The sequence below is a fragment of the Camelus ferus genome, chromosome 25, assembly GCF_009834535.1.
Source record: "Camelus ferus isolate YT-003-E chromosome 25, BCGSAC_Cfer_1.0, whole genome shotgun sequence".
In the NCBI taxonomy this organism is placed as follows: domain Eukaryota; kingdom Metazoa; phylum Chordata; class Mammalia; order Artiodactyla; family Camelidae; genus Camelus; species Camelus ferus.
Window position 1 is genome coordinate 1413243 of NC_045720.1, and position 14448 is coordinate 1427690.

The window sequence follows — 14448 nt, forward strand, 5'->3', positions numbered from 1 at the left end:
TTCCACCTAAATTTTAGAATCAGTTGTTAATTTCTATGTTAAAAAAATACACTTCCAGGGATTCTGACTGAGATCATGATGAATCTACAGACCCATTTAGGGAGAACTGACATCTTAGCACTAGAAAGTCTTACGGTCCAGGAACATGGTGTCTCTCTCCACTTTTTAGTGCTCACTGCTCTTTAAAATTCTGTTCATCTGGTGATGCTGCGACCTCAGCTTCCTGGTGGGCTGATAAATTAGACATTTGTGGTTTATCTGGTTTTCTCGTCTTGCAGTTGTGTTTGTGGTTGTTCAAGCGGGAGACAGGTTCTCTTGAGGTTTTCTACTTCCTAACCAGACAAACTGAAAAAGACTCAAGCAACAATAAATCCTGAAAGGCATGATGAGAGCCACCCACACCTTCCAGGGCGCTCCGAGGGCCCAGTCACCGACATGCTGCCACGCAGACGTGTGGACACACAAAGCAACTGGAAGGATACAACCCACAAAGAGAACCAGGCAGAATTAAGACAGCGTAAGGAGCATCTCAGGTCAATAGTGGACGGAACAGCCATTCTAAATGATGGAGTCAAGCTAACTGGGCCGCCATCTGAAAAAACACAACGTGGAAGGAGGAGTTCCAAATGGATCAAGGATTTAAATAGGAAAAGGAAAAGGAAAACAAGACTTCTGGTAAAGCTATCAGAAGAAAATATGGAAGAATTCATTTATCACCTGTTTGGAGGAAGGTTTTTTTTTAACTACCACTCAGAATCCAAAAGCGTAAAATAAAAGGCGGTGACAAAGATCTTCTCCTGACCAAACTCCAGCCAGGCTTCTCTAAGTCATTTCTCAGCTAGGCTTCAAGCTTGGCTGTAAAGACTTGAGCAGTCGCTGAGGTCACTTCTGACAGCCCCAGGCCACATCCCTGGGGTGATCCTCCCCAACCCTGCCCCTGCCGCTTGCCTCAGAGTACAGCCTGAGAAAACTCACAGCTGCCCGAGCTGCGTGCCAGCTGGCGCCTGAAGATGGGCCCCCACTCCCAGCCCCCCTGGGAGGGGGCAGGGGCTTACCGTCAGTAAGTGCCAGTTAGCCGGCCCAGGTAGCAAACACAGGGACCAACCTTGTGTTCCTGCTGTGGGAATTTTCACTTCCCTGACTCTGCTGAGCCCCCCTCACCACCTCTCTGCTCCCTCACTCTTGCTTTGAAATGCCCAGTCACGCCTGTGTCAATCCAAGTGGAGGTCGCTTCACACCGGCTCTCTTCCCCACCGAAAAGGTATGTTCATGGTTAAAATCCATCCTTACTACTTTTAACTAGTGTCTGGCTTTGTTTATCTTCGACCATGAAGAAGCAAGCACTTCTGCTCTGCAAAAATGCCAAGACCTGTATCGAATAGGAAAAAAGTTTTTCTGCCTTTTTATCACAGAGAACTGACTACTGTTATAGTCCATAAAGAAATCGACAGAAAAGTATTTGGGCAACGGACTAGAATAGAGAACACAGAAAAGGGAATAGAAGTACCCACCTGAAATACAAAAGCTTGCTCACCGTCACTCGTAATTAGAGAAATGCAAATTCGTACTGCAGGGCACAGGTCTTGCCCACCATCCGGATAGATGAAAATCCAAAGCAAGGAGGACGCGCTCTTTTCGACGGTGCTGCGGGGACAGGCACTCACACCTCAAAGGTGGGAGGACGAAACGGAGGTGGCTATGGGGCAAACGCATCCGGACTGCAAAAAAGTGGAGCCGGCGGCAGGCAGCCTCGTCGCCAGGAGCCTTCTTCCCGCGGACCCGCATGCGTGAGGCGTGACGTGCGGCTTTCCGTCTGGTGCGACGCGCTGGCCACAGCACAAGGCCCATCGGAGCAGGCTGTGCGAACGCACGGTGCTACATCCAGGCCGCAGCACGCTCTGCCGCCCACCCTCACAACCAGAACCCAAACCAGGAGCGCTCCCCTGCGGAGGCAGAGGCTCCGGCCAGGCCTGCCGGGAGGGCTGCGGGAGGAGAGCGGCTCGCCGCGCGCGCTCCTCTGGGGCCACGACCTGGGAGAAACCAGCACGCAGGCCCGCGGGGCCCAGGAGGGGACAGGCCGCAAGCACCTGTGGGCTCCCGGTGCCCTCTCCCCGTGTGCATCCCGCCCAGAGGGGGCCGACCCCTCTCCCCTTTGACCCCCACCTGCCAGACAGCAGGGGGAACTTGGGGAACATTCCTGAAGAAGGGGTAGCGGGGCAGCCTGGAAGGGGGCGGAGTGGGCATGCCTGGGGGCATGAGTTCTGGGGGCCTTGCGAGAGGAGGGCCGGCCTCAGCATCAGGGGCAGGTGCGCGGGCGGTGGGACTGCAGCCGGCCTGGGGTGGGCCAGGCACTGCAGGGGTACCCAAGCCTTCCTGTGCCCTGGGGTCAGGCTGCACCAGTGGTGACCTGGCCACAGATGGAGAGGAAGATGGCGCTGGGTGGGCAGGGACCCCATGGGGACTCTTGAGAGAGCAGGAGTTCACAGCAGCGGGCTGGGGACGAGAGGAGGGAAACCTGGTACAGCCTTCAGGGAACAGCAGCAGGAACACCCACTGAACAGGTCTGCTGGGACATGGGTGAGGAAGGGCCCAGAGTTCCAGGGGGTGGGGGCTCCCTGGGGACAGAGGGGACTTGGTGGTAGTAACACGCCTAACACCCAGAGGCCACACCCGGCCCCGGGCCCAAGTGTGAGGAGGAGAGGGTCTGCCCCAGTGTCCAGCAGGGAAGGGCTTTAAGTGGTGGTGGACACACAGGGGCTGGGTCTAACCCTGGAGCCACAGGGCTGACCAAGTGGCCCTGCTCACTCCTCACGTCCAGGGCCAGGCATCACTGGAAATGACCGTCCTCCTTGCTTTGCTCCTGGTCATGGGCATGCCGTGGGTGGAGACCAACATTACCGTGTCTGGAAGACAAAGTAAGTGCGCGGCCTTCGGCCTCCTGGGCTGGGAGGAGGAGGTGGGCTGGAATGCAGACACAGGGGTGGCCTCCATATCTGGATGCTGCCATGGCCCCACGTGGGTCTGGGCAATTGCAGAGCAGAGGACTCAGTGGGCATTAGGAGGGTGGCTGGCTGACTTGGACACCCAGTGTGGGGGGCCTCTGGATGTGGGCCCCCCAAGGGCGGGCAGGGATGGCTGGTTTATTCCCCAGCACCCAGCTTGCCCCACAATGGCCCTGCCTTCTTGGCAGAGGCCAAGCCTGACCCCACCCACGTGGGCCTTCTGGGGCTGTCTCTAAGAACAGGAAAGCTGCTGGAGTGTCACCTGCTTCTCCCCCGGGGAGCGAGTCCTGCCCCAGCGTAGACCCACCAGCGGGCTGCCGCTCTGGGGTCAGGGTGGACGCAAGGCCTCGGGGACGAGGAGTGGGGTGGGCCAGGAAGCGGGTGGAAAGGGCACCTTTGGGAGCAGACTGCACAGCCCTGGAGTCCCTTTTTCTAGAGTACCTGGAGGGGAGATATGTCAGTGTTGTGTGTGGACGTGGGGCGCAGTGTTCCCGTGCCAGGCTGTGAGTGTGTGTGTCTGGTGTGAGAGTGCAGGAATGTGTTGGTGCAGGGTGTCTGGGCGTGGGGGTGTGACCGAGACATGGCCTGTGTGTGGACTGGGGGAGGCCAGGAGAGGAGAGGAGCAGAGGAACTCAGGGGATGGGGCAGGCTGTGGGGAGCGGGGAGCTGGAGGGACCCGCTGGCGGTGCTCGCTTGGAGGAAGAGAGGGCTGTTGTCCGTCTGAACGTACTAGAGGGCTGCAGGGTCCACTCTCCTTATGCTTCGATGCCTCGTTTCAGGACGGCTGAGGTGTCACGTGTGTGAGATAGAGAACAGTTTCGACTGCCAACAGCCAATGGACTGTGACCAGGGCGTTGAGTACTGCTCCACTGCTGCCGTGAGTGAGTATGAGCCCCGCCCCTGACGGGGCTCCCCAGGCAGCTCAGCAGAGCACTCAGGGCTTGGGGTCTGTCTGTGTCGTCAACAGAGAACAGCTGACATAAAAGTGAGCCTCTGTTTACACTGGAAGAACAGGGTCCTGTGAAGCCAGGCGTGCAGGCAGGGGCTGGAGGTGACCCCGCTGACGCGAGTGCCAGCAGAGCCCGAGTCCGGCCACAGCCCCGACCCCTGGCCAGCGCGCAGCAGCGACGGGCAGGGAGAAGTTGGTGGAGATTCCTTTTCATTCACTTCTGAGGGAAAAATTAAGCTTTACTGACTTCAGATGGCCGGAGAATAGCTTTACGAGAGATGTACATAATAAGGGGCGTGGGCTCCACACGTTCTGAAAAGAGTGGGCGCGCTTTAAAATGTCTGGAGACCGCCACTCTGTCATCTGTCATTCACCTGAGGATTCTGGCCTCATGAAGAACTCTCTCCCAAGCGGGTGTCTGAAGGCTCCGCCTGACCCAGCCGCGGCCTTGCCGGGGCCCGAGAAGCAAGCTCCCTCTGGGGGCTCCATGTCCCGGGAAGCGTGCGGGGTGCTGGGCTGGCTGAGGCGCCAGTCTCCCTGCAGCCTCACGTCACGTAACTCAGTATGGAGCCGCGATGGCCTGGGGACTCGTGCAACAGGGTGAAGTCCTGGGCCTGGCCCGGCTCCCAGCGCTGGGCCGTGGCCAGGATGGCCAGGAGTCCCTTGCTCCTGTGCAACTGTCTGTGGTCCCAAAGGCCTGAGCCACCCTCGTTTGAGGACTTGAGGCTGAAAGAGCCAGAGACCCTCAGGCCCAGGTTCCCGAGCCCGGAGACTGGCCAGGGCTGGGGTATCTGGTGCCACACTGCACGCCAGCCATCCCCCACTGCCCCCCAGAAGCAACTCTGAACGCAAAGGCTTGACTCTCCTCCCAACTCCTGGCCAGGTGCCCTCTTTGAGTGGGGCCTGAGAGTGCTCCCGGCAGGGGCAGGGCTGGACAGATTTCAGACGGAAACTGCTCATGTTGCCGCCTCCAACTCATGTGCTTCCTCTGTCTCTATTTCCCATCAGGAGTTTTTCCACGGTTCTTCTATGTTTCAAAGCAATGCATGAAGTACTGTGCGTTAAGCTTTCAGGGGATGCGGACAGCCAAGTCGTTTGTGCTCGTAAAGCCCACGCCCTTCCTGTTCATCTCGTGCTGCAGGGAGAACCTGTGCAACGTTGAGAAACCAGTCATCGAGGAAAACTCAGAAGATAAATACCGAGAGGTGGGAGGGGCCCCAGGCGGGCAGGGCAGCAGCGCCAGGCTGGTGACTCTCGTGGCACTGGCCTCGGTGCTCCTGGGCCTCAGGCTGCCGTGATGAAGCCGACTTGCAGATGGTTGGCACCTGTTGCATTAAACTTGTTTTCCATGGATTAGCTCACCGGTGGTCTGACTTCCCAGGGACTTGGAAATGGGGTGAGCGGGCAGGGGGCTCTAGCCAACAGCTGGAATTAGAGCAAGTCCAAACCTTCCCCACAGTGATTTTGTTTACAAGTTTCTCTTTGAAACCCAGCCTTGTGACTGCTCATTGCTGACAGTCATTCTTGATTCTGCACGTTGGGGGGCCTCAGTATTGATGGAGGGGAGGGCCTGAGACCCTGCCTCCACTCCTGTGAAGAGCAGTGCTGACATTTCTACTCTTTGCCAGGAGTCAGAATAATATGGGCCTAAGACATCCCTGGAGTGAGATCCTCCTCGGTCTAGGGGATGGGACAGGACCTCGGGACGGCCCTCTGCGGCCAGCCACGGGACCCATGGCTGCTCCCCCCTCAGCTCATGCCGCCAGATTCCAGGAGACAGAAAATGAGGAATTCTGCTGAATAAGCTTGGACTTCACCTGTCAACTGGCACAGGTACATAGACTCACAAACCCTTCTGTGGATATTTGTCCCACATCTGAGCCTGGTAGGCAGGTAGGCAGCAGCAGGCTCAGCCTTTATGCAGTCTCGTGGTGAGATGCAGCCCCCTAGACGGTGGAAAAGTCAGGCTGGAGGTTCTGCACAAGCCAGATGCTTTCTCCCTGCGGCGTGCGACCCAGCCCCATCTGCTGCTCACCTTCCCCCCCAGCTTCTGCCCGCATTCTGGCCACCCCTGACCCGGTCTGACTCAGAGACTGCTGCTGCCACCTGAGATCTTTGCAGACCAGGTCTCAGTGGCCCCAGGAGGAGGCACGGTGGGGCGGGCAGAGGGTGGTTTCTTTCTGTGCCATCCCTGAGGCAGGGAGGAGGTCCATCTTGGTCACATCCAGACACTCTAAACCAGAAACCTAAGTCTGTCCAGGGGGACGGCGGGCGGGAAGGGCCCCTGAGGGGTGACTGGCAGCTCCAGGCCTGGAGAAGTTTTCCAGCACCTACTAGGTTCCTACTGTGGGCCCACCCCTGTTCCAGGCACACGCTCTGTGCTCACACCCTGCTGCTCCTGCCTGTGCCCAGAACAGCGCCTGGGCCTGTCCTGACGCACATCCTGGGACTGGAGTTTGGGGAGCATCCCTTCTGTGAGGGCAGGCCAGAGAAGCAAAAGGTCAGCTACCTGAGTTCCCATAGCAACCTGACACTGCAGTCTCTTCACAAGGAGGGTGGCTGTGTGGGGTGTGAAATAACTGGGAGGCTGAGACGTGTGAGTGTGGAGAATTCCTAACTTTGGATCTGGGGGGTCTCTGGTGATCTGCTGAGGAGCCCTTTCAGTGACTAGACAATGGGAAACATCAAATTATGGCAGGATGAGGAGACCAAGTGAACTGGGGCACATGTTGTCACCAGTATGACAGATACTCTTTCTAGAAAACTCACTGTGGAAAGAAGGAGACGGTAAGAGAGCGGTATTTAGAAAAAACAGATCGAGGGTCAACGTCGGTGCCGCACTCTGAATGTAAAGACTTGGGAGCCTTTATCTGCTAAGAGTGGGAAGCACGAGTGAAGGATGGAAGCAGGAGGTGATGGCCCAGTGGGTGCAGTGAGGGCCCCGTGCAGGCAGGACAGCATAGGACCAGGGCAGCGGCCGCAGCCCCGACAGGGAGGATAGACACTTCCTCCTGCGACCCAGCACAGCTGTGGCCAGAAGCACACGGAAAGTTCATGTGTGGGAAGGAGCCAGGAAGCTGAAGGAAAAGACATGAATACTCAGGTCACGGAATCACCACAGACCTGGACTGAGACACCTGGAGTAAAATGTCCAGATTTCAAGCCAGGAGAAAATCCTAAAAGCTGCCAGAGAGAAAAGACATGTCTTCAAGGGAACAGCAGTTACACCCTGTGCAGACCTCGGTTCAACAGGAGGCAGAGGACCAGACAGTGACAGCTCTGCAGCGTTAAACGACAGTAACTAGAAATTAGCCTGGATTTGAACACTTAAATAAAGGCTTTTTCCGAATAAGCAAAAAACTGGAATGGTTTACCTTTGACTAGTCACTGCTAAAGGAACTCCCCAAAAGCCTTCTTTAAGGGGAATGAGAATAATCCCAGACACATGGAATGCAAGAAGGAATCACAAATTAAGAAAAAATGTCAGTATGTGGTGGTGTGGACTGCACCATGTCCCCCCAAATTCGTATGTTGCAGTCCTATTCCCCAGTGTGGAGCGAGGAAGTAATTAAGGTTAAATGAGGTCAGTATGGTGGGGCCTTGATCCAAAAGAATGGCCTTTGAAGACCAGACTCCAGAGAGCTCTCTCTGCTGCGGGAGGACACGGCAAGAGGCCCTCGCCAGAAAGTGGATCGGCCGGCACCTGGCCTTGGACTTGCAGCCTACAGAGCTGTGAGAGGTGAGTGTCTGCTGTTTACGTCACCTGGTCTGCGATGCTTTGTTGTAGCGGCCCGGGCTGACTGAGGCACGTGGGCAAATCAAAACAAACACTGACTAGACAGCACAACAATAATAAATTCTTATTTGGGAGGTTAAAGAAAGTAAGAATACTGGATACAAACGGCATGAAAAGGCGGGAGGGACGTGACTAACCACGAAGTGTTCTCCGGTTTCTCAGTGGCTCAGGTTAGAGACAGCAGAGGCATAAAGGGTCAATGCCAAGTGTCACAGAAATGGAGTTTTTACTGCCAGAGGTTCTGAAAAGAAGTGGATAGAAGAAAGTAAAAGTACTGAATAACTGATGACAGCAATACCTTAGCATGCCTTGGTGCCCACAATAAATAAAATCAGCGGCTCAAAGACAGTATCAGATTATTAGTGGATTATACTATTAATTTAAGGCAAAAGTCACTAACTGTGAAAGGCGTAAAAGACAAAATGACTCACCAGAAAAAAATTTAACAACTTATGTGTATCTAACAGAAGTGCTTCAAAGTGTATAAAGTAAAAAGTGTTAGAACTACAAGGAGAAAGGGACAAAACCAGCAACCTAGTGGAATATTTCAACACACCTCTCCCAACAGCTGACAGACCTGAAGGCAGAAGTTTAGTAAAAATACTGAACACCACAACTAACAGACCTTGTACCCTGCACCCAACAGTGACAACATGGGCATTCTGCGCAAAAGCAAGACACCATAATGGAAATGTTCAAATCCTTTCAACTGAACAGTTAACAAAGTCTACACAGAAAACCAAACAGTATACAACAAAACATTGATACAAAGATGGAGCAGCCTCCAGGGGAAAACGGGGAAGCATTTTAACACTTAGGTTCTGAAAAGAGAAGAACGTGAGACAATTAAGGAATTAAACATGCCATTTCAAGACATAGGAGCTAATATTTTTCCAAAGCTAATTAAGGATATCACCCCACAGGTTTAAGAAACGCTAAAGAAACTAAAGCAGGATCAAGGAAACTCACACCTACGCACATCACAGTAAAACTGGAGAAACGCAGGAGAAAGAAAATCTTCAGAGCAGCCAGAGAAAATAGCCCAACACTTCAGGGGCAACGTGGAGACAAATAACCGGGTTCGAAGAGAGACAATAAGCAATGAAAAGCCGGAGACAGTGGAAGGGCATCGTCAAACCTCTGGCAGACAGTAACTGTTAACCTAGAACTTTATACAAAGCAAAAATAGCCTTCAAAATTCAAAGCTAACAACAAACTTAAAATCTCGAAGAACGTATCACCAGCGGACCACACCAAAAGAAATACAAGGGGCAGGAGAAAAATGATCTCAAGCATGAGCAAAGAAATGCAGAGGAAAAATAGGAAAGGAAAAAAAGAGCAAAGGCGAGTCAATAAACACAAGTATCACTGTGTGAAACAGTATCAGCGAGGCCCGGGCTGGGCCACGTAAAGCTCTGAGTAGCACAGGTAACGCGAGGGCACGGACAGCGAGGAGTCGCCGGCGGCAGCCGTGGCGCGGCCCGCGGCGATAAAGGAGCCTGCGCCCCGGGAGGCGAAACACGGGGGTGGACGAGCATCGCTAGTTCCGGAAAACCTTTACTTACGGACGAGGAAACCTGCATTTCGTGTAGCTGTCGCAGAAGACGCCCGCCCCGCGCCACGTGACTACAGAAGGCTGCTCTCGGCTCTCGGGCGCCAGGAGAACAGGCGCCGCGCGGGCCTCGGGCTGCCAGCCGGGGAGCGCAGACCCCCCCCCCCCCCGCGGAGGGGCGCCTGTGGGGGGCGCGCGACGAAGCAGGCGTCCCCGCCGGGAAGCCCGCAGCCTGCTTCGCCGTCCGGCGGCGGAACTGCGCCCCAGGCGCCGCGAAACGGCAGGAAGAATGCCCCACCTCCAGGCCTGTCCCAGTTCTGACTTTAGCCGAGGTTTCCTTAATTAATTCCGCATAACACATAGACTATTGCATCCAAAAACTGAAAAAATCAATCTTTTCAAGTGAACACAGAGTATTCACCAAATTTTTGTCCAATGCTGGATTATAAAGCAATTCTCAGCAATGTCAGTGGACTGAAATCATCCAGAGTGTGTTTTTGACCATAGTGACATTAAATAAGAAACTAATAACAAAAGTTAAAATATTCCCAAATATTTGGAAATTAAGCAATAAATTTCTGAATAGCCTGACTCAAAAGTCACAGTGGAAATTAGTATTTCTATTAAGTGACAGTGTGTTTATGACATATTATTACCTGTGGTACGGTGCTAAAGCCGTGCTTATAAAGAGAAGTTTGTCATCTGAAATCAAGTATTAGTGGGGGAAAGTCCGAAAGCCAGAGATCTGAGTATCTGTTTCAAAAAATCAGAAAAAGAATAACAAACCCAAAGGAAGTAGAAAGAAACAAAAATTAGTGAAACAGAAATGCACAGAAGAATCAACAAAATCAAGAGGTATTTTTTTGGAAAAAAACGAACACAACCGATAAATCCCTGGACAGAATGACAGTGACTAAGAGAAGGCACACGCTCTCAGTATCAGGAACGAAAAGGGTGCCTGGTCTACAGGTCCCAGCAATGTGGAAAAATAAGGGCAAAGGGGGTGGAGGGGTGGGGGTGTAGCTCAAGTGGCAGAGCGTGTGCTTAGCACGCACGAGGTCCGGGGTTCAATCCCCAGCACCTCCATTAGAATAAACATACATAAATAGAAATCTTAATTACCTCCCCTCCAAAAGTAAAAATAAATAAACTTTAAATAAATATGGAAAAAGATACCATCTCAGGCTAAGCAGAGTTCTTAGAGTTGATACCAGAAGCAAAATCTATAATAGGAACAGCTGATAAATTGGGCTTCATCAAAATTAAAACGTTATGTTCTGCTCAAGACTCTGTTCAGAGGTTGAAAAGACAAGCTACAGACGGGAAGGAAATACTTGCAAGCCACGTATCCAACAAGGAAGTATCATCTAAAATTCCAAGGAACTCTCAAAACTCAACAGTTAAAAAAAGAAAATCTGTAGAAAAGGGACCCCAACACATGAACAGACGTTACACCAACAAGAAGATGGAGGGGTAAATAAGCCCATGAAAAGATGTCCAGCATCACTATCCTTTATGAAAATGCAAATGAAAGTCACAATGAGCCATCACTATACACCTACCAAAGTGGCTGAAATAAAAAAATAGTGACCACAGCAAAATGCTGACGAGGTCACCGGGAAACAGTCACCACACGCCACTAGTGAGAGTATAAGATGGCTTCACCATGATGGAAAACAGACAGTTTTTTATAAAACTCCACACAACTACCCTAGGACCTAGCAATTGCACTCTTGAGTGCTTTTCCCAGAGAAATGAAGACATTTGTTCATACAAAAACCCTGTGGATAAATGTTTATAGCAGCTTCGTTCAGAACAGCCAAAACCTGGAAACAACCCAGATGTTCTTCAGTGGGCAAGTGGTCAAGCCAGCTGCGGTCCACCCACCTCATGGAATACTTCTCAGCGACAAAGGGGAACAGGCTTGATATGGGCCACAACCTGGGTGCATCTGAAGGGGGCTGTATTGAGTGAAAAAAGCAGCCACCCCCCCACACACACACATACTATAGGAATCTATTTGCATATTAGTCCCCAAATGATACAGGCGTTCGTTCTCACACCATCCAGAAAGCCAGGGCTCGGTGTGGGGAGGCCTGGCAGTAGAGTCCCCCGCGGATGAGGAGGCAGCCCAGTCTGGGCGGCGGGCGACGAGGGAGGAGCAGCGCGTGAGGAGCTGGCAGCCTAGGCCGGGCGCTCCCGGCCCGCCCTCCCCCAGGGAGAAGGGCGGTGAGCACACTGTCTGCGCCCAGCAGGTGAGGAAATGAGCGCGTACTTCGAGCTTGCCATGAGGGTGAAGCCCCCAGGCAAGCCAAATCAGATCCTGTCCTCCACTGTGGGACGCTGGACAGAAAAGAGAGACGGCTAGATCAGCGCCTCCGTGGGCTCGGGCGGCTGCCCCCCGGGAAGCGCCTTACCTCTCGGGTCTTCGGGAGGCGCGCTCAGGGCTTCAGAAGGAAGCTCGCGGCCGGCCCCGGCAAGCTCCCACTCCCCCACCCTCGGCGCCTCAGGCCAGCTCTCCGGTTCCTTGTGGCAAATGGAGGAAGATGGACTTCAGGCCACCCCCTCAGGGTCGCTGGGACAAGTGGAACTGCAAGCAAAAGAGCTGTTCTCCCAACAGCAGCACTGGCGGAGCTGGGGGCGTGGGAAGCGGGAGGGAGGGAAGCTCTTGCAATCAGGGAGGCAAGTTCCCCGACCGCTCAGCGCTGCCCTGGGCCCGGGCTGGTTCCACGCCAGCCACCGCCTGCCGCTGTGACAGAGGAACTGAATTTATGATATTTAACTTGAATTAATTTGAATTTAAATAATCCTGCTCAACCCCGGGTGATGTTAGAACACGGCTGCAGCAGACCTTAAATGTCCATGTCTTGCTCTTCCTTGTATTTTTAAAATTCAATCAAGAAATTGCATTCCTCGTGTCCTCCTGGTTGAAACAGCTGAGTTAACCACACAGTACTCCCTGCCCAGTGTGTGCATGGTCTCAGCAGCCTCAGTGTGATCTAGGGGGCACACTTGGCCCAGCGTCCCCTCGGGCAGGTCCCTGCGGACTCAGCAGCCCCTGGCCCATCCAGCCATGATCTCCTGGGTCCCAGGCCGCAGGCAGACAGCCGTCTGGCCCACTGTCTGGGTGTCTGCAGCCCCCTGGAGCCCTTGTGACTCATGGGGTAATGATTCTCCTCACTGATGTGGCTGCTGGCTGTTGGCCAGCTCTGTGCTGGGCGCTGAAGGTGCCGAGTCCGAGTCCCCCAAGAAGCGGATGGAGATGAGGGCTGGGGAGCAGACGGTTTATGAGGAGGTGAAGGCACATCTCCAGGGAAGGTGCAGAAGGGAGGGCACCCGCGTCCGTGGGAATCTCTGAGCCCATATAGAACCCGCACCTCAGGCTCGTCCCACCTGGGTGAGGGAGTAGGGGTAGGGATGCCCCAACCCCAGTTGTCAGCGTGGGGCCCAGGGTCTGAGGGGGCACTAGCTCCCCGCTTTGCTGCGGGGGGTGGGATCCAGGCCCGGGGTGCGGCACCAGTGCCGGGAACCGGGCGCAGGCACAGGCAGCGTGGCAGGGTACAGGTGTGGGCAGTGTCTTGTTAGGTCTGTGTAAGTTCCTTCCAAGGTTGGCCACGCAGGGGCCCCGTGAAAAGGACGAGAGGGAAGCAGGCGGCTTGCCCAAGGCCTCACTGCTGGGAGGCCGCAGCCGAGGTCAGAGCCCAGGCCCCTGTCCCTGAGCCCAAGGACTTCCCAGAAAGGTCTTTGCTCCCTGGGTCTGTGGGAAGCGTCTTCAGAGGCTGTTCCCTGCACTTTTCTCACCCACGGGGCTCCCTTCCTGTGAAGCCATTGGCTGTTCCAACCCAAGCAAGGCCAGTGTGGGCCAGGGCCAGGGCCAGGCACAGTGCCCAGTGTGTAGGAGGTACATAAATATTTGTGCAGTGAGTAAATAAATGAATGACTTCAGTGCATGGGGCCCTCACTGTCTCCTGTTCAAGCAGCCCTCCCTTACCTGTCTCTTGTTTGCAGACTGAGCACATCTGCCAGGGTCCTGGTGGCAAAGGTGCCAAGGCCCAGCTGGCCCACTGGCCAGGCCTCTGCAGCAGAATCAGCAAGGTGGTGCTGCCCTTGGGCAAGCCCAGCTGGCTTCTCCAGGCCTGGGGCACAGTCCTGCAGGAGCCACCTGCCCCCCAGCGACACAGGCCCTCCAGGTGGCAGGCTCCAAGCTGGGCACTGCTGGCACAGGAGGCACAGGGGACCTGGTGGTGGTGTAAACAGGACAGCGTAGGGGGGAGGTGAGGTGGGGAGCTAGCCCCCTGAGGCCTGGACCTGGCAGAGAAGCACCGCCTCTGCAAGCAAGCATGGCCTTAGTGGTCCCCTGCTTCCCTGTTCAGGTTGGGAGTGTGGCCCTGGAGCCACCCTGCTCCAGCCCCTACCGGTGGACCTCACTCTCTGGAGCCCTAGAAGGGTAACAAGAGGGAACAGGTGTGGCCAAACCTGTCCACGGTGCAGGCAGGCAGGTGAGAGGATGTGCTCAGTCAGGCCCATGCTGCCTGTAGAGGAGTCTTCCAGTGCTTGGCTGGAGCATCCCCAAGTTTGCAGGAGCCCCGAGGGGTGCATGGTCTTGGCCACAGGAGGGGGCTGCTAACCTGAAACAACAGAACAGCCAGTTAGTTTACCAGAAAAATGGGTTTATTCAGGAATAGCAAAGGATTGCAATTTGGGATACGCGGAGAATGCAACTATGGTAAATGACAAGCAAGTCTGGTAAAGCAAAGAAGAGGAAACCCTTTTGTAGAGGAGAAGGGGGAGTTGGGAGGGGCTGTTCTAAACGAACAGTCCATTGGAGGAAACTGGAGTTGGGAATCCCACGCATAGTGGCTTTTCACTGGCTGAGCTGTGACTGCCTCTCATTGGCTTGGCTGTTGCCGGGCTGGGGGAAAATCTTCCCTCCTACCCTGGTAGCAGTGTCAATTCCTGCCAGAGATGTAGAGAAGGTCTCTTCCTGCTGGGCTCCGTATTGACTGGAGGGGTATGTGCACGAGGGGTCCCCCTTCCGGCCTCCTGACTCCATCTTAGGAAGTCTCCCTTTAGTAACTTTCTCAGGGTGCTGGTGGTGCCGCTATGGGCGCAGGTCCACACCCACCCTCTGTGCCCGGCTTCTGGCGGC

At 54.5% G+C, this 14448-nt stretch overlaps 2 protein-coding genes across 6 annotated transcripts in view; one reads left to right on the top strand and one right to left on the bottom strand.

The window, feature by feature from the left end:
- Positions 1-7842, top strand: part of LY6K (lymphocyte antigen 6 family member K) — a 40839-nt gene extending 32997 nt beyond the window's left edge. For 2 of the 3 annotated variants that reach the window (XM_032467753.1, XM_032467755.1), the window contains exons 2-4: positions 2819-2915; positions 3782-3883; positions 4960-7842. In XM_032467753.1, coding sequence (XP_032323644.1) covers positions 2819-2915; positions 3782-3883; positions 4960-5249 — 489 coding nt within the window. In that variant the 3' untranslated portion in view covers positions 5250-7842. Of the gene's footprint in view, positions 1-552; positions 1262-2818; positions 2916-3781; positions 3884-4959 lie in introns of those variants that run through there. The other variant, XM_032467754.1, reaches the window with a different exon arrangement.
- LOC102518865 (glycosyl-phosphatidylinositol-anchored molecule-like protein) overlaps positions 1-12163 on the bottom strand; it is a 46198-nt gene extending 34035 nt beyond the window's left edge. For 2 of the 3 annotated variants that reach the window (XM_032467759.1, XM_032467758.1), the window contains exon 1: positions 11717-12163. The gene's annotated coding sequence lies outside the window, so the exon portion shown is untranslated. The remainder of the gene's footprint in view (positions 1-11716) is intronic. The other variant, XM_032467762.1, reaches the window with a different exon arrangement.
- Between the last annotated feature and the right edge of the window lie 2285 nt (positions 12164-14448).